The sequence below is a fragment of the Lampetra fluviatilis genome, chromosome 10 (genome assembly GCF_964198595.1).
Source record: "Lampetra fluviatilis chromosome 10, kcLamFluv1.1, whole genome shotgun sequence".
NCBI classification, from domain to species: domain Eukaryota; kingdom Metazoa; phylum Chordata; class Hyperoartia; order Petromyzontiformes; family Petromyzontidae; genus Lampetra; species Lampetra fluviatilis.
In genome coordinates this window covers 1,811,836-1,831,409 of record NC_136284.1, presented here as the reverse complement: position 1 = coordinate 1,831,409, position 19,574 = coordinate 1,811,836, and the positions used below count along the sequence as shown (strand labels likewise).

The 19,574-nt window shown below is 49.0% G+C and overlaps 1 protein-coding gene across 7 annotated transcripts in view; it reads left to right on the top strand.

Annotated features, from left to right (window-relative positions):
• Window positions 1–19,574, top strand: part of LOC144934409 (protein TANC2-like) — a 115,967-nt gene that overhangs the window by 69,055 nt on the left and 27,338 nt on the right. For 4 of the 7 annotated variants that reach the window (XM_078860137.1, XM_078860135.1, XM_078860136.1 and 1 more), the window contains 8 exons: window positions 2,044–2,136; window positions 7,943–8,074; window positions 9,436–9,604; window positions 10,776–11,291; window positions 15,036–15,164; window positions 17,902–18,183; window positions 18,491–18,603; window positions 18,911–19,142. In XM_078860137.1, the coding sequence (XP_078716263.1) occupies window positions 2,065–2,136; window positions 7,943–8,074; window positions 9,436–9,604; window positions 10,776–11,291; window positions 15,036–15,164; window positions 17,902–18,183; window positions 18,491–18,603; window positions 18,911–19,142 (1,645 nt within the window). In that variant the 5' untranslated portion in view covers window positions 2,044–2,064. Of the gene's footprint in view, window positions 1–2,043; window positions 2,137–7,937; window positions 8,075–9,435; window positions 9,605–10,775; window positions 11,292–12,875; window positions 13,540–15,035; window positions 15,165–17,901; window positions 18,184–18,490; window positions 18,604–18,910; window positions 19,143–19,574 lie in introns of those variants that run through there. The other 3 variants (XM_078860138.1, XM_078860139.1, XM_078860140.1) reach the window with 3 other exon arrangements.

The window sequence follows — 19,574 nt, the reverse complement described above, 5'->3', positions numbered from 1 at the left end:
TAATGTACTCTCGTTTTGTAATTCCATTTTTACATTACACAAGTGAGTATTCACTGGCTTCCAATATCTATAGCTCTGTTACTGTATATTATCTAGGTAATTGATCAATAAAATTGGTGAAATCACAAATCAAAGAAGAAAAAGTATCTCTTTGATGGACAATGTAGAACAAGTGTCACAGCTTACTCTCCCCTCTTCCAATGCTTACTGTTTAAATTGACCATTAAGAGAGATGTTAATTCTGTCAATGTTACTGATTTATTGGTTTCTTGATGTAGCATCTGGTTAAGCAGATTTTAATTGTAAACTCTTTTGCCCAGATCCGCTTTGCTTGGCAATTTGCCCTATTGTTGGCGATCGGGGTGTATGGGTATATTTTCTCCAAAAAAATATCATTTTCCACCATATTGAAGGGTTGAATTATGTGACCCTATCAATAACGCATAATGCAGCCTTTAGTAATTTATACAACAGTTCTAGGGCATGGAAACTATTTCTATAAACACATACCGATGACCTTGTTTCGTATGGTACATGTCCCAACAACACGAGGCATTCTTGTTGGCATCCTCAAGCCGTCAGCAGCCCTCAAACACACGGCAGAGCATTTGCCTTTGCCCAATGGCACGCAGCCGAATATTGTCTCTTGCCCGGGCATTGCTGTGGCAACAGTGCAGCGTACGGGACGCGCAGTCTCGCGAGGGTGGAATGTCACAGAACTCGCCGTGATTGTTGTACCCTGCGAATGGTGAATGGCCGAGATCCCAAACCCGCAAAACGGATTTGGGATCTCGGCCGGGCACTGTTCAAAGGCTCGCCGCTTTGCTTCTCGGAGTCGTTGCAGCCAGCGACTGCGGTTCTTTCAGATCTAGTTCGCTTTTGCAGAGACGTCATGTTCCCCGTACCCTCACTACCCCTGCAAATCTCTGCCAATTATTTTCAGACGGCAGAAAGCAGCCCACGCTGACACTGGCAACAAAATGAGGACTTGGATAATTCTGTGACAGCGTGCTATGTTAAAAATAGTTTCCTGGGAACGGAGCGTTACCAGCAGTTCGAATCGAAGCGAGGCGTGAATCCATGCGCAGAAAAATTCCCGACCTCGGTTGCGCCGTATTTATGTCGCATTTCCTGCGCACGCTTCGGGCACCATATTTCAAGGAAATAATGGTGCCAACTTGAATGCCTAACCTTTCCCTTCCCGGCTGCCTCTGAAGGCGCAGAAATTGGTGCTGTCCCAGTTTCAAGTCTATACTTTATTACAATTGTAAGGGCCATAAGCTGTTGTATTGTTTCATGAAGGGCGAGCCTGAGATGTGAGTATTTGGCAAGCCCTGACATGAATCTCCTGCAGCCTGGATGACCTCTGCCACGGGGTCCCACGATCTTAATTGGCTGCAGTGAATGGAATGCGATTTTGCTTGACAATCAGTCTAAGTGCACGTATATATGGTTAATCTAAATGTTAGTTTAGTGACGGACCACATCATTTTTGTTGACGCGTATTATTTAAACGTTTTTGTTCATTCGTGTGCTGGAAATATCTTGCGTGATGGTTTTTATAGACTTAATAACTGCAGCTGGAATAAAAAAAACGCAGAGCATGCGCAGTCGGCACTGTCGACTGTGCCTATGATTCATACGGAGCATTGTATTACAAAAAATAGGTTGTGTGCCATGGCCCTGCATTTATCGGTGAGCATGCTAGTGAGCAAGGCTAAGGAGCTGCCTTGTATATGCTTCTTGTCTGTGTGGTTGGCCCAGCCATCTGTATTATAACTGAATACTGTGATTGCAGTTGTTTGATCGTCTTGTTGTCTTTTTTTCTGGCTCTCCGATAAGGAAATCTTCATCTGTGTTTGATCCTAAGGCAGGTCCTGAGAGCGGCTTGTTAAACTGTTGGTCGTGCTCTAATCTTCGTCTTGTTCTCTCCTGTTCAGTGTCTTGTCTGCCATCTGCACTGCATCTCAGCTTATCTCTTGATTTGCCTGCCTCCACGGTGCTTACGCACGCACACGTACCTTTTTCCCCTCTCGTGTTCAGGACCCAACAGGCGGACGAGGAATGAGGTCATCCCGCCAGGACCCAGACCAGCGCCTGCCCCAGCCAGGAGTATGGACCATCTGCCTACGCGCGGTAACGTGTACACTCCCTGCCGCCCGTCACCAATGTGCCGGCCACTCTCACATCACAGCATCGAGCGCCAAAGCCATTCAGCCTGACCGTAGGCTATGACCACCACAGTGGGTTGGCACGGGTTTTGATAAGCAACAGTAGTGTGCTGGGGTTCCAGGCGCTCTCTCGTTTTTCAGTTGTCTCTACATCTCCCCACCTGTCACATCATGTGGCCAGGACACTGATCATCTCTGTCGCCGGCTTAGCTATAAAATGTTTTGAATCACTGAGATGTATTTTTAAAAATTTCTGCCTGTCATTGCTGGCACTCAGAAGTTTCTTTATAATTATAGTAAGCTAATTAAGAGCCTTTCTGTTATTATATTTATTTGAGACCAAACTGTACAACCCTTCAGATGATCGCAGAAGAGCTATGGTGAAAACTAATAACTGTTCTCCACTGCACAGCCAGCCACCATGTAATACTTGAATTCCTTCCCTGCTTTTGGGCGTGCAAGTGAAGGGTTAAAGGTGATGTCATCGCTCTTGGCAGCAGACAGCTCACACCACTGTGCGTCGTGTGTCCTCCCAGGGCCTTGTTTCGTGCCGGTCGGCGTGTCGCTACACCACCGAAAGCCGCACTCTGATTAAAACCCGCTAATATAAAGCTCGCTCGCTTCATGCTTTTGCCCGTTCACAAGCGGTCATGCTGCACACCAAGCAGTACCTCTGATGTTTGACTTCATGGGTAAAGTAGCATCTCCTGAGGTGTGAATGAAGCGTATCGAAGACAATGTCTCGCAGTGTGGAGGGCAGGAAGTAAATTACAGGGAGTAGATTTGTGATGTTGCAGCACATTCTTTAGCTGCAACATCACAAACAGCACCGTGCATTCATGATGCATTTAGAATAATGTTTTTTTAAAGGAATAATCTTTTTATTTTAGTGTAACACCTATGTGAGTGAATAACAGAATATTTGTTTTATTTATTTCACGGCCTGACGAGATAACGAATCCCGGTGGATTTTCACCTCATTGAACGCCGGCGTATTTTTCTTATACCATAACAATATCAGTTACATTGATAAAAATTGTATTTCAAAGCAATGTTGCATCGATCTCAATGCAATACAAAATAATATCTGCTCCGTATTGTATTTATTTTTTCAATAAATAATTTAAAAAGGAAGCGGTGTCATCAAAATAAAAAGCCTCGCTTGATATTGCATCAGTCAATCAATATGTTCATTTTCATCTGGGTGCCTGTGCTGAAGTGTGTTTTGTTGGTACCTTTGCATCTTGTCTTTTACTCGGTCTATAAAATGATTATTTTTTGCCAGTGTAGTGATGATCCTGCTAAAGGAAAGGAAAGTGTTTCGCCATGACACAACCCTTCCCCGATCTAGGCAAAGCTCCAGCAGTAAAGCCAGGGTCATTCGGTAGCGCCTGTTAATATACAGTTTAATTCTGGTTTTGTGCCCCTTTGATCAAGGCACCAGGAACACGATGTCCGGGTAGATAAGAAATTTTGGTGTGAAAACACAGCGCTGCATGTCAAATGCATGCACTGTACAATCAGCGACTAAACTGTGCCTAATTATAACTGAAATTCGGTATGGTGGATGCAATTTTACACATGGCCTCTCTTGAGTTGCAAGGATTTTAAACATTGCAACCCATGTGCCTCGTGGCTGTCACCTGCCCTCTCAAGCTTAGCTTTCCGTGATTTAGCTATCCTATCTGTCAATTAGAGCTCCAATGGAACGTCTCCCTATAAATACCATGTTTATCCATGTTTTATTGCAGTTATGAAGTGATCTTTCACCTCTTCGGAAAAGATTAAATTGTTGGTGGTTGCACAGGCAAGGGTCACAGAGTGGATGAGACAGAAAACCATCACTTTGGTTATATGAAAGACACTGAATCTTGAGCAGAGATTCAGTGGGCATTTTAACGATTCAGCCAAGTAGACATCTCCTATGCAAAGCAGAAAATTCGGGGTATGAGCATGTCTTTGGGATGCTCCTCATTCACTGTGACCATATCGGTCGATGTAACATGCATATTGCTTTTTACAAATCCCAGAAGATTATTCCATAATTTCATCTACTTGTCGGCCCCAAACTATTTTGGCTACATGTTATTTATTTTGATTCTATTGCAAAGAGACAGTGATCCTCCAAGCTAGCCTTGAACAGTGGCAACCTACAGCTGTGCCGTTGCCGTGAATGGCCGACCTAGTTTCCTCTCGGATGGCTTTTGTTACATCCACTGTCGTTGTTTTTCCTACCATGGCTCTATGTGGTCATCTGTTAACATCACTCATCATCAAGGCGCTCCCTGACATCCCCAAAATTGCCGACACTTTGCTGTCAACTGTCCTCTTGCACAACTTTCTCAAGTGATGAATGCCCGGCGGCCATGTGCTTGTGAGCAGCCACGGGTCGAATGTCTGACCTCCCCCTCTTCCTTCGTCGCAGCACGCGGACGGGGCTGCCGCCTTGCACCTCGTCAGAGCGCATCCCATAATGTGTCTTGAATAAAAAGTGTGTTCTATATTTTTTGCTTGCCAGGAAAAGCCATTGTTACGAGCCATTGGTGCACCACAATGCATGCCTGTGGAATTCGGTGGCCTGCTTTAACAAACAGTTTCGATATAACATGTACCTAACTCGCTGGTATGGCCAAACCATATTTGGTCAACTCACTTACAGAGAACAGCATTTGGATTTCTGTCTCAACTCTGGACAGCTGTAGTTTACGATCGAGCATCGTGGTTTTGCTATTTAATCCCAAAGCATGAGATTCTTTATGTATATTATAGGTGTATAATGACAATGTGGCTATGATTCAAACACCATTATCATCAACCACGGACTATCCAATTTTGGATATAGGCCTCACCAAGCCGTTGCCATCGCTTACTGTCGCACGATCTCCATCTAGCTCCTGCACACAAGCTGATGTCATCGTTCTATCTCATCGGTGGATGTCCTGTTGCGTCTGTTCTCTCCTTTGGCCGCCACTCCATCGTGAGTCTCGATTGCCGGCTATAATCCTTTCTAACGACGTGTCCTGCTCCAAGCCCACTTACTTGGCTTGAGGGTCAATGTGATGTCTCCACCTGATATATCTTCTCTGCTGCACATGTTCCTCTTTCCGTCTCGATGTAATTCCAAGAATTCGTATCTTAAATCCACTGCATTATACGCGGCGAGGGCTACGCCATCTATTTCTAGATTCATTCCTCGTCAATTACCGATTATTTTTTTCCCCCGTTTCATTCCCCTGCTGGTGGAGCATGCTGGTAGCTGTCATCCCCTCCAGGATAGGCTTGTAAATGAGACATGTGTTAGACACAGTGTAGCCTCTTTGGGAAAACCTATTAGAAATTAAATAAGTATTTCTACATCTATACGAGTGTCGATTAAAGTGTGCAGGTGTGCACACATGTGTGAACGTGGTGCTGGGGAGCTCCATACAAAGCTCCAGGTCTTGTCAGCCACAGGCTTGCCCTCCCTTCTCTATCCTTGGAATACGTGGAGCCCTCTAAAGGAATATCTGCACCAGTGTGAAACATTCAGGCTAACCTGCCTATAGTCTATCCTGGGTTTAACCAGACTGGATTGCGTGAGGAGTTCACAGAGCCTGGAAAGAGCTGGACACAGTCCCATCCGTGAGCTGCTGCGGCAAGCGAGGCTGTGTTGGCTGGGTCATGGAGCCCGCATTCCCAGCCACAGGCATGCCCAAGATGCTTCTGATCGGCCTGATAAAGGGGGCTAAACGGGCATGGCACGCGCTAGAAAAGAGATGGACTGATATGGTACAGAAGGATATGTAGATTATTAGACTTGGCTTATTGACGATGACTGGCACCAGCATTGCAAAATCGGCCTCTGTGGAGGAGGTTTGTAAAGGGTGCTATGGGGGAGTTGGAGGCAGTCGCGCTCCAGCAACAACAGAGAGCAGAGGAGCGATACTCTCACAACAACGAGCAGAGCACCGGGCGGCTAAAGCATAGAGAGTTGTCATTGTGGGGAGCACAGTTGTTGCATCTGCCAGTCATCTCAGTCAACCCATGGCACTTGGGTCTGTTCCATGACCTCTTGCCAGTGGGCCTTTCACACTTCACATGGTCTCAATGTGCCCCTAGAATGGCACAAGCGCTGTGGTAGCATCACCACTACTTAGTGGTGAACAACAGTTCTTATGTTAGGGGAGCGATATGGCAACTGTTTGCGTGCTACGCTTTGAACTGGGCTACCCGATTTCGATTCCCGCTCACAGCTAAGACCAGTGACGATTATATGAACTGGTCGTGGGCCTGCCCTAGGTCGACTCAGCCTCAAATGAGTAGCTGGTGTGGTGGCGTAAACATCACTGGGGAGACAACGGCGGTCGGGCATGGTGCTGGCCACCCACCCCCTAGTGTGCCGTGATGGCCCGCATAGGTGCTCATCAATATCATTGGCCCCAAGAGTCTGTTCAGTCTACAGGTAGATCTTTGTCTTTGTTAACCCATCGCGTTAGTAAATGTTCCTGTTTGCCTGAGTTTTGGTGAAATTGTTCCAGCATCTCCATAAACACCAATGGGGCAAATCGCCATGTTGGTGCGTTTCAGCCTTTTCATACAGATGTAAAGCTATACCGCCTGCTGTCATAAAAGCAGTACTCTCGAGCACAGTATACACCATTTTATTATCCCTTTATGTTTAATATTTCATAAAGTTTATAGGGAATGGGGCATATATGAAAGTATGTCCAGGATGGAGATGGAGTGACGAAAGGAGCTTGTGTTTAGGTTTTATTTTGTGGATTATTACATCGCAGAATTGTGAAAGATGGTGACGACTTGGGGAGGTCTTAATCCAGCAGTGGATTGTTTGTGGCAGAATATAATGATCATGATAAAGTTTAAGGGGGTGGGGGGGGGGTGTAGCGGGCAGGCGTGGAATGATGGCATGGTGGTTAACACACAACACTTAATTTGGTGACCCGAGTTTGATTCCCGGACATGGCTAACATTTTGGCAAGTGATATTTGAACTGGTCCTGCGTTGCCCCTTCACCAGTTATGCATTGACTCACTCGGTGAAGTGTGGTTAAATAACCCCGATGATCAACGTGGCATGGGAAGGAGGTCTTCATCTAGCGGCATAATGACGAAGAGCTGTGAACCGCTCTCATTGCGTGTAAGGGGGTGGCCGTAAAAGCGTCAGTGGACAACGGGATGTGACGAGCACGCCGAGCGCCGCTACTGTTTGCGTGGCGGTGAAGAGTCCACCCACGTGCTCCATGTGGCACGTCAGCAGGTGGCAAGGCTACCCTCACGCCCTAGGGGCCGCGACTAAACAAGTCACGTAGCTGCCAACTGAGGCCTCGGTATCGATAACGCGTCCAATGTCCAGCACCACCGATCGACATTTATAAGATGGATGTGGCATCGCTCGCAGTGAGCCTCTTAACCAGCCCTGCACTCTGTGCGTGCACGTTTTTTATACATGTGTGCGAGTGCAGGGGTGGTGCACACACTGCTCGAATTAAATTCCTGACCACGGCTAACGCCAGTGGTGAGTGGTATCGGGAGCTTTTTCTTTGAACTCTGCTAGGTCTATTGGGGCTTTAAAAAAGTACCTGGTGCCGTTTTGTAAAACATCGGCGCTGGGAAGACTTAAGGTGGCCAGGCGTGGTACTGGCCGCACTTACCTCCTGGTGCTCCGCGCCAGCCTCATATAATAAGTGCTCGCTAACAGCACTTGTTGTGTGGTTGCACGCGTAGCACTGTGTGTGGCTACACAGGGAACCATTGTGTTTGTGTGCAGCGAAGGCCTTGGGTTCTGATTCCCGCGGTGATGAGACTACCCACGCCCTGAAAGCCCAGCTGGGACTGCTCCTGGGGGAGAAGAGCGCGCCCTCCACCCCCGCCACTCCGCGCTCCCACGGACAGAGGGGGCACATGGTAGGGCCCGTAATTGCGCTCAATTACAATGAGCGGCAATTATTACAATTGCAATCGTGGCGGCGGTAACTAGCACTATTTCGGGAAGAATCAGTAGGAATGCGGATAATGTTGTTAATTCCTGACAATGATAGAAGTACAACCGGGTTCCAATCGCCGCGTGCGCCACGCGTACACGTGCAACGCTCCGGCGCAGATGATACGCGACCAACGTTATGCGCACGCCTGAATGCACAAACAATATGTATTTTGTTGATGGCACGGCATCATTAAATGTTTCCCTGTGGTTGTGTTACCGTAAAAGCCGGGAATGTTCGTAATTCTAGGAAGGCTGGTTCAGTGGGCGTGCACTTCACGTGCCGACGATTGCCGCTGCCGCCAGAGTCTCTCCGAGGGTGCAGGTTAAGTTGAAAGATTTGTGGTAATTTTGCAAAGCTTTTTAATGAGCTCTCGGGTTTGAGTTAATATTCTGTAACATTAAATGCAATCTATAAAACGGTGTGCGTTTCATGAAAGGGATTTTTTTGTAAGAGTGGTGTGAGGCTGCAACTGCAGGGATTCATTAATTTGTGTGGATTAAGAGGTATACTGCTTTCGGAAAACCGCAGCCATAAATTTCCTGTATTCTTGAAAGTCGCACCGCGATGCTCGAATGAGATGTGCTCGCAGCTGCTGGAGTGGATATCGCAGGCAGATTAGTACCTGTGCTGTGGAATGTGAGACGCCAGGACACACTGGCAATGAGAGTTGGCCACAGGAATAATCTGTGTTGTGTGTGACTGCCTCTAGTGCTACTGCTGCTGCTGAGGTTTTATGTTTCAGGATATACAGAGCGAATCCTGAAAATTCTGTGGTTACTGCATGTTGTTTGGCATGTGCAGCATTTCGCTCCATGTCAATGTGCTTGGAACGGATGAATATTCAGTTCTTGAGAAAAACGTGGGAAGCAGTGCTGAACTACAAACAGCACAACCCGAAAATACATTGCAAAGTTTTGATTTAAAGCTTTTCGTGACTGCAGGGATTCATATTCTTGGTTCTTTCTGTAAAGTCACGTAGAAGGGAAATAATAAAATAATATAAATATAAAACAATAAAAATTCTCACGACGTTTCGACTGCAACACAAGCAATCATCATCAGGTGTGAAATCTTGTGGATTTGATATTGATATTATTTTATTATTTCCCTTCTACGTGACTTTACAGAAAGAACCAAGAATACATTGCAGAGCTTTACAACGCAACCAGCACAACTGCAAAAAAAAAAAAACCTACGCAGTGTTGTTTGCTTCTGCCTGGTCAAAATGCTGGTGGTGGTGGCGATGGTGATGCTATTGTGATGGTGGTGGTGACGGCGCAGGGGAAGAGCCCTCCCTCCGCTGTGACGAGTGGATCGGCCTCTCCACACGCAGCCAGCCCGTGCCACTCGCCTGCTCGAGAGGGAGCTCTTCCACCTGGGGAGCTGAGCCCAGCCCACCTGCTTCCCACGCCCAGCTCCACGCTGGAGAGCCAGGACAGCGGCATCATTGGCAAGGGCGCGCTCGCGAAAGCCGCTCGCACACCCATGTTTTTTTGCTTCCTGATAACAATTGCGTGCGTCACTCTCACGTGGGCCCACAATTAGCGCGGCTGACAAGTGGTATGGCGCCGTCGTTTTTGTGCTTCACCTTAATGGCGTCGTGATGGTTGCGTTCGTGATTATCCGGAGCTCCGCCAAATGCGCAGACAGATTATGTATACATTGACATCTTAAAGAACTGCAGACGACACAGAGTACCGAGAAATCCAGTGGTTTTGATCACCAACCCATGAGTGGAGGATTTCAACGAAAGCCATTTTTTAGTTCACCCAGATGCATCAAATGCGTGTTCTACAGAAAAAGCTCCCAAGAGGAAACAAATTCGCGCACGCCACATCCCACAAGAGATATTTCACAATCACTCGGAGATGGTAACAGGAGCTTAGGTGTTATGTAAAGTCGGGTCGAGGACACATGACACACATGTGATTTTCACGTGTCTATATTCTCAGGCATGCGCTGAGGTGAAGCTGACTCATGCCCCTGGGTCCACACTCCGTTGTGTGTGTGTGTGCACGCCTACACTTGGGGAAAAATAACTGTCGGTAAAGGGCAGACTAACATTTACAAATTCAGCTCTCTCGTACTGTATGGAATCGACAGTTTAATATTTTATAGTTTTTAGACGACTTGAAAAAAATAATGGCACCTGCCCTAATAAGGGCCTACTTCCATAGTGTATGATAACTGTGCAACCAGTGCATGCAGTGTCACGAAAAAATAAATTGTTCCTCTGCTTGAAATGTGCCTACCAAAGGCGCTGTAATTAAAATAAGTCTTGTAAAAGTCGACACAAACATATTAGAGTTTTTAAATTGTGTAACAGTGTTATGAAACACTGTCATATTGTTTGTAACTTATTTTTATACTGATACAAAACAATAGGCCTATTGAAAAGTACAAGAGAAAAATATGTGAGAAATGCATCCTCGAATCGACAGTGCGTAAAGAAACACACATGCTCACGCGCCCTTCAAATATGCGTCATTGTCAATGAGGGAAATTCCAAATGTAATGCGATTTCTTGCTGTAAATCTTTAACCAGAGTCCATAACCGTGTGTACCAACGTCAGCCGTACTTGGGCCTTGGTGAACACCACCTACTGTGTTTCTGGTTGCAGCCACAATCACGAGGTCGGGCGGCAGCCTCGAACAGATGGAGGAAGGAAGCCCCCCGGATGACATGGCCGAGTTTGGCCAGCCCGAATCATCAGGTGCTGCTGCTTATGCCGAAAAGGGGGACATTGCAGGCCAGCAAGAGGCCACCCAAGGTTGCCGGTCGAATAGTTACTCGCGCTTGCGTGCCTCGCCTCCTTCGCGCTCACCCGACAGCCTGAGCGTAATGAAAGATTCGCCGCAGAGCAACGTGCTTCCAAAGGACCGATCCCAGAAACGCAGCTTTTCCCACGACTTCAGCGACGACGAAGAAGACGATGGTGACATGGATGGCACCGAAGTGTGCTCCCGGCTGGGCCTAACGGGGCCCTATGGAGTGGGGACCGAGGGGGAGCCTCCCCCCTACAGGGCGGCCGCACGGAGGCTGAGCCAGAGCGCCGATCAGGGCCTGGATGTGCCCCCGCCCCCCACCGCCCGCCGCTCGCCGTCCCTGCTCGCCCCGCGACCCAACTCCATCGCAGGTCTGTAACGTCCGCTTGCGTGCACGCGCGCGTGCAGGTACGGCTCGCGCGCGCCTGTGTGTTTGCGACACTTGAACATGTGGTCATTATTGTCGTTCCGCTCTTTTGCCGTGGAGCCGTGTTTGCCCATTAATGGAGGTTGTTTGAAACATGCTCCATTTGCCATGCCTACATGATGCATTGCATCAAAATAATGAGGCCGTAGATAATGCCTGCAAGCTGGGAGCGGAATGATTCCATTGGTTCACAGAGTCGCATTTTTTCTGAGTTTTAAGCTTCTTATTTTGCAATTCAAAAGCCCTGCTTTATTCCTTATTGGGGTTTTTACATTTTTATCGGTTCTTTTCTGAGCTTTATTTTCATATATACTTTCAAAACACTTGAGTCTTTCTGTAAATTTGTCAACAATAGATCGTCTATAGAATTTTAGTTTTATTGTGTAGTTTTTTTAATATGAATGGAATTTTTTAAATTTATATCGCGAAACCCCTTTTAGCACCCAGCTGTTGTGTATGTGTGCACTGTGGGACCTAGTTTTATTGCACTGTTGGCTCCATGTGGCTAACATGTTGGAAGTCTGAGGATAATACTTTTAGGATGACGGTGCTGTCTGTGGTTTGCATGCGTAGACAACATCGTGGTAAGTATACCTACAGATGTTAGACTTGCTTAATAAAAGTATTGGATGAATTTCTGTTTTTTTGTTGGGGATCTGCTATCTCCACGGTTGCTCGATGTCTTGCACAAATGTAATTCCTACTTTTAGCCCAGACAATTTCCACCACTTGAATGGATCTGTTCCCAGTCAAAATTCTGCGCAGGTTTATAAGAGTTGCCTGCGATTAAAACAACGTAAAAAAATGTGGTTCGACCAGAAAACGCACATGGAACGTTCAACAAACGGCTCACCGAGGAAAATTTCATTACTAATATTATATCTGTTGCATGGGGATACCTGCACGCCTGTGTACATACCTTTGTGTGTGTGTGTATGTACGTACGGACGGATCGTTCAGTAATATAGACCACGACTTGCCTTCTCGTGATATTTTTGTACATTAGGCAGACAGCAAGGCTGAATACAAATCTCTGCAATCTCACGAGTTCACGCTGTTGACACCAAGCAGAGGCAGTGTCTTCGCAGCAGGCTGTCTGTAGTAACGGGACAGAAGGAACAAGATCCCTGACATGCATCGGTGCCATGGGTCTACCCCGCCACCGCTTAATGGGCTCTTGTTCGTTCGCTCCTCTCCTGTGCCACCGAGGCCATGCCCGGGCTCCACCCACTCTTGACCTGACGTTAACCTTCCCGAAGGCTTTAGGCATGCACTATACTCTCATTGTGTGCACACAGTGTGATTTACGTATCGGTCTGTGTACGTCAGTTTTATGTTTTTGCACACTGTATACTCGTAAGGTTGTGTGTTTGTATATACGGCGTGTGCACACGCATGCTTGTGAACGTGAGACCCGTCCCGGTTTTGCTGAAAGCATCACAGTGAGCTATCACCATGGTCTGCAGTGACTTATTTAACAGAGTTGTGCGATGGCGAGCACGATGGTGCCACCAGCATGGGGTTCTTAATCAGCTGGTGTGCACAGCTCTGTCTAGGACGCAATCAAGAGTGGAGGGAGAGCGCCACACAGGGCAGGCAGTGCCATGCTTTGCGTTGCCAGTGTTAAGACCCAGTTAGCTTGCGCTGACGGCGCCGTCTCACGAGTGCTCCGCTTCTCATGTACTTTTCGGGACATCAGGAGTGGGAACATTTCGCTACTAATTTAATCAGGACTCGGACATTAACATGGAATTACGTGGTTAAGTAATGGCTTTTGCACCCCACCTAGTAAAAAGAATAAAAAAAACATCGTTTAACTCGCAGAGCAAGCCCACACCACAGCACCCACCCTCAGCCCCCCGCCACTTCCTGCCTCGGACGGCGTGACACGCTGATCCGTGGCACGCGGCGTCTGGTCAGACCCGGCCGTGACAGGATGAGGCAGAGGACGCAGCGCTGCTGTCAGAGCGTGCCGCGCTTGAGTTTCGCGCCGCTTTGTTGTTGCCGGCTGTCCATGGCGTCCTGTGAGTCACACGGGCCAGGGCTGGCTCGGCGCACCACAGCCTGTAGGGCATTCGTGCCTTAATTGTCCTGCACATGGCTGTTTTAGGCAGAGTTAAAGCGAATCGGGTGGTGATGTCATCGCCGGGACAGTACGCGTTCACTCATCCCGGGCACGTGAAGTAACTTGGGTAAGCTAGACCTAGCACACCACATCGCCGTCCGGCGTAGTGGCATTTCCACCGGTCGCGTCCTGGTTTAAAATTGTGTTGTTTGCGATTACTGGCCATGTGGCGGTGCTGGGAACCACGTGCCTGCCCATGGAGGGCTCAGCTGTGTTGGTAAAGCGATTGGTTCGTGTCTCCGTCGTCTCGGTGTGGAGCGCAGACACAGTCTTGTCTCTGGGGCCTCTATTCCAGAGCCAGGTGGAAGCGACGCACAGCAGCTGCTTGCAGGATTAAATTTCAATTGGGCTTATTGCCTTGCCGCGTGTGGATTAAATCTATATACAGTAGAAGGGGAAAAACTGCGGTCATCGAAACGTCAACAAAGACTCACAAAGAACGTAAAATACCTTTCCGTCTGCGTTATTTTACGTGTGTGCATTGTTTGTGTAATTTGTGTACAGCACACATCACTGTCTTGCACAGTGTGACATCTGTGGGAAAAGACAGCGCTGCTTTTACAAAACACTTCTGGCTTCATCGTAAAATATATCAACGATGCCTTCGAGGGAGGGCTGCTGAAAATGTGTGTGATTAGGCTGTGAAACATGATACTAGGAGTGTACCAGCAAGTTTGTCATATTATTTATTTAATGAAAGCTTAGAGCTAACAGCAAAAGTTACACATTTGAGTAAGGTAAGGGTTCTGCTTCCATGGTTCTCTGGCGGCTATGGTTGCGGTTTGTGTGCTTGTGGGCTTGCGTGCGTTAAAAACATGTATCTGCTTGTGAATCTACAGTGAACTAATTCATGAATTTGCTTATGTGTGCTAATACTGACTGTAGCATGCATGTTCACTTATACATGTGTGAATGCACGCATGGGTTCATCAGCAGTCATCTGCAGATTCAGGAGCTTTCGGTGGCGCAGATGAACGGGACAAAAGCTTCTGAGCTTGTGTGTGCATGCGTGTGTGCACGTGTGTGTGTGTACTGGTGGGGAGCGATAGTATAGCGGATAGCGCGCTGCGCTATGAACCTGGCAACCCGGATTCGATTCCCGCTCACGGCCAACACCAGTGACGATTATCTGAACCGGTCCTGGGCCTCCCCTAGGTCGACTCAGCCTCAAATGAGTACCTGGTGCGGTGTGTAAACATCACCACTGGGGAGACAAAGGTGGTCGGGCATGGTGCTGGCCACCCACCCCCTCGTGTACCATTCTGGCCTTCATAGGTGCTCGCTAACAGCACTTGCCCCTACAGTATGTTAAGGCTACACGGGGGATCTTTGTCTTTGTATGTGTACTGCGCCTGCCTTCAATGGTGCTCCTTGCTTATAGCACTCGCTCAAACAGTCTGTTAAGTCTACACTGGGGGATCTTTGTATTTGTGCCCATAGGTGTTCTCTGCGTCACGTGTGTACGTGCGAACGTGCGAACGTGTGAACGTGCATGTGTTCGCGAGTACGTATGTGTGTGTTTGCTCATGCATGTAGCGTTGCTCTGTCGCGTGTGCGCTGCAGCGAGCAGCCTCGCTCGTCTCGAGGATTTGGGCCCACTGGACGAGCCGCGCGGGGAGCCGCTGCACGCCTCCATGAGGACTCCACGCCAGCCCCTGGCGGCCCCACACTCCCAGCCTCTACAGAACATGGGTAAGAGAGGGGCTTTGGTCTCACATGCCACTGTGCTTGTATCGGGACTGGGTACGTCGGTCACCTGACCTGTTCATATAGATTTCAGCCATGGCCATGTTTTGCTGCTTTGTTGGTTTTGTTACGTAATCAAGCGGCCAGCAACCAACAGCAACATTTAATAGAAATAGTGAACACGTGACCTGTGCAAGGTTATGATTGCGCTTGAGAAAAAGCGATTCCAAAGTAGAGCAGAGAGAGGGAAGAAACGGAAGGAGAAGTGTGTAATGGCTTGCAGTGTGGTGGTTGAACACAGTGTGGATGAGACGGAGCGGTCAGTTCCTCCCTGGCAAGGATGTCATTGGCCTTTGGGACATTGAAAATTATTTTAGTTTTAGTGTCAAGTTCTTTATTTTTCGCAGTTTCCCAATTTCGAAGGATGAATCTGCCCGAAGGCAGCCCTCCTCCGCTCGCGCTTCGCCGTGAGCGCATTCGCCTCGCTTGTAGTTTAGAGAATTGACCCGACACACAGCTGCGGATGCGTGGAGCGGGAGGAACGCGGCGGTGGCCGTCGAGCGTTTGGTGCCTCGCGTCGGAGCGAGCGCGCAGACCCCGGGACAGCGAGCACGCCGTCATTGCCGCCGTTCGCCCGGGACGACCACCGCGAGGGGGGTCGCGGAGCAAGGGGCCCTTTCCGCGTGCGCCATCGCACGCGTAGGGGGGTGTGAGCGGCATTATGCAGAGCGCGCAGTGCACCTGGTCGCCCTGGAGCGAGATTGGTGATAGTCGAGTGGAAAAGGGTGCAGGAGAGAGGCGTCTTGCCTCGAGCGTGAGGTGGGCATAAGGGATTAACAAATGAATTAATGACAGCTAACATTTAGTCCGGTGAGGTGTCATTACCAATATTTTTTTTCCCACTTGAATAATTTATTATGGGTTTACAGAGCCAAGCCATTTGAAGAAGTCTTATAATAGTTTGATCTTTATTATGCAGCTTACTTACACTCTGGGTAGTATTTATTTTTATGTAGCCGCTGCTTTATGAACGTTTCTTGAATTGTGCATGTTATTGCTGTGCTTTTGAGTTTGGAGTAATTTGTACACATGGGCCATCATTTCTGAATATCACAGGCAGGTAGGGATCCCTGGAGTACTCTCTCTCTCCAGGGGACAGGAGACTAGTCACTCCGCGAGTTTGATTAAAACTCAGCGCTCTGGCACTTTCATGGTGCGGCACTCGGGTGCTAAGTGTGGCTAACAGTGGCAGGCGAGGGCTGGACAGATGTGAGGTTGTGACCCCACGTGAAAGCAGAGCTTCCCTGCTGACATGAATGGTGGTGGCAATCACGGTCATAATCCCATTCATCAAATTGCTCTTTGTGATGGGCTCATACGCAGGGTCGGGCCTGGAATGGTTGGGCCCATCAAGTCGCTGTGAGACCTGCCAGCACCCCCCCCCCGCCGTCCCCGGGAATCCATTACGTCGGCTGGGCTCGTGCCGCACCTGTGTTTCCTTCCCAATCCCTTATTGATAGAAGCATATTGAGGTGATTTAATATGAATGCAGTTTAGGGCACGTCAGTCTTACGTGCCGCTGCGCGTGGAGTTAGACGCTCTCGCTAATACATGCGCGACGTTGCCACCTGTCCGTTTTCCTGTCATGCCACGTCCACATTCGGTCGTCCACAGCGGGTCGCGGTGCTGCTCGGTGACGATGGCTCGCCCCCCCACGCTTTCGTCTTGCTCATGCAAATGGCACTACCAGGAGGCGATGTCCATTTTCGAACAGTCGGCCGGGAAGCGGGCATCCAAATGTGATCGCTGGCCGCATGCGTTGGTGGAGGTAGCTCTCATATGGGAAGAAAAGACGCGCACCTTTGTGGCCGAGCAAAGGGTGGGAACCGTGCCCCTCCTGTTTACACAGCAGGCCCCGTTAGCTAGGTTATCGGAGCACTCTGCTATTAATAGCTGCGGACTTCCTGCCTGCTGAGCACGCCTGTGTGATTGTCCTTTCCAGTGCGGTCCGTCATTTCCCACAGCGAGGGCTCTGCCTTGCAATGCACCAGCCTCTGCCAAACATGCAGCCTGCATGGTCATGGACATTGTCAAGTGTTTCCATATTTCCTACAAAAATTCTACCCGCAACATTAATGGTTTGTGAAAGAAAGAAAAATTGCATGTTTTATTTCAGTGATTTCTTAGTGGATGTTTGGGATCGGACAGCTGCATGTTTAACTTATTACTTTTTACGGTGTGGTTTCCATGGGTTTCAGATTGTTATTCAACAGTCAATGGGGCCATTAAAATTTAAAATTGGACCTGGCTGCTTGGAAAAACTTGACGTGATATTTAAGTGGCTTTTAAAATTTTAAACAGGTTTCAAACAGGTTTGTTTGTTGTGTGTTTGTTTGACGTTGCTCCGTTTCATTTTGGAAATAGGCCCTGAAGCATAAATGCATGTTTGCTGTGGCACCAGGCACCAACCGGTATTTGTTTAACTTGTGTGATGAGGAGAACTTGCAATTTGTATTCATGATGATGCCTGCCAGGGGCCACGGGATAATTTTTAATATCCTCGCTGGGCATTTCAAGCCCAGGTTCTGTAACCATCCTTGCCACAATCCCGACACACACGGAAGCAGATCTGCAGTTTCGATCGCGCTTCTCGGGAAGACGTCCGTCACGCGTGGAGCGCTCTGAGCGTGACGGCTGCCACCCAAACGGTGTGTACGCTTCGTCGTGTTTCGTGTCCCCGCAGCGGCGCGACTTCCCTCCTGCAAGCCGGTCGATGCTGCCCTCAAGCCGCTGACCTTCGAGCTGCCGAGCGTGGCGGGCGAGGTTTCCTTCATTGGGCGAGAGTGGCTCTTCCGTGAGCTGGAGCTCCGGCTGGGAGGTCGGGCATCGGTCGGCGGCAGCGGCGGAAGCAGCATCGGTGGCAGTGGAGGAGTTTTCATCGTCGGGGGCGTTGGGTCTGGGAAAACGGCGATTGTGGCTCGTTTGGTGCGACTTAGCTGCCACGGGGAGACAGCTGCATCTCGGAGTAAGTGGCAGACACGAGCGTGCGCCCGACTTGTCCAGCGTGTCTGTGAACAGGCCCTTACTTTTTAGGCAAGGCAACACAGTCCAAGTGTGTGTTCTTTCACGTGTATAATTGCGTAGCTATTTGAGCATATTTTCATTATTACAGTGGGTTTTTTTTAATTCACGGTTACTTCATTGTGATTCGAATTGCCAACCAAACGTTTGACATGTAATTCGCTTTAGACTTCACAGAACGTGCCGTTCACTTTTGTATTAAAATGTACATGACAATATAATGGACCCTCTTCCGTGTAATATATTTGTAGATGTTGATGAAGGGAGGGAACGGATTGGGCCCGCCTGCCGGGGAGGCAACAGCAGCTACAACCCCGCACAGCATCTGAGGAGCGACGATCCCGCCAGGAGGCTAGCAGCCAAGGTGCATGCGCTCGAGTGTGTGCGTGCGTGGGTTTATTGATTTTGCACTTCGTGTGGGTGCCTGTATTGTGTACTAAGTTTCCATTCTAGAGGGGGCCACGTTATGCTTGGGAAAGACTTATTGTTTTAAGTGCCAGCACTGTAACGATGCCACAAAACTGTTCTGGTATTAAAAAAGGAAAGTCAGTTTTGAGGGAAGAATAAACTAGAAGTGAAAGCTTAGTTTGAAGCGACTCTCAATTACTCTCACGCCGAGGTGTGAAATGGGGCCGGCCGCTGACCCGTCGCGGTGCACCGTGTTGTTTCAGGTGGTGGCCTATCACTACTGCCAGTCGGACCGCGCGAGCACGTGCCTGGTGCCCGAGTTCGTGCACAGCGTGGCGGCGCTGCTGTGCCGGGCGCCGCAGCTGGCAGCATACCGCGAGCTGGTGGCGCGCTCGCCCGAGCTGCAGACGGCGCTCTCCATGCGCTCCTGCGTGCAGGAGCCCGGAGCGGCGCTGCGCCTCGGAGTCCTCCAACCGCTGTCCACCCTACGCAAGGGTGAGTGCCGCTCAGCTGCCTGAGTGCACGAGCAGTGGTGAAGGGGTGGGGGGTCAAGATAAAGGGGGTAAAGGCGCAACCCTGCAATTGCTTGCTGGTGTCACTGCTGGTGGAAGGGCCTCGAGAGGGGCCTCTCGAGAGCCAGCTCCAGAGAGTGTTTGGTCATCAGTTCCACGCTGGTCAGATGTGTGCGGAAGAGGTGGCAGTGTCCACACTTTACCCCACCACACGCGGCCTGCCGATTGACTCGCTGCGGTGTACCCACTTATGCTGTTGAGTGGACAGGGGTGTGGAGATTTTTCATAAAAATTGCCCCATTGCTTCAAGTGATGCACCTGGAGAAGGAACCGGCGACCTCTGTATCTCGGGTGCAGTGTGTTGACTAAATCGCCTCACACCAAGGCTGTTTTGGGAACAGTACTCATCATCTCC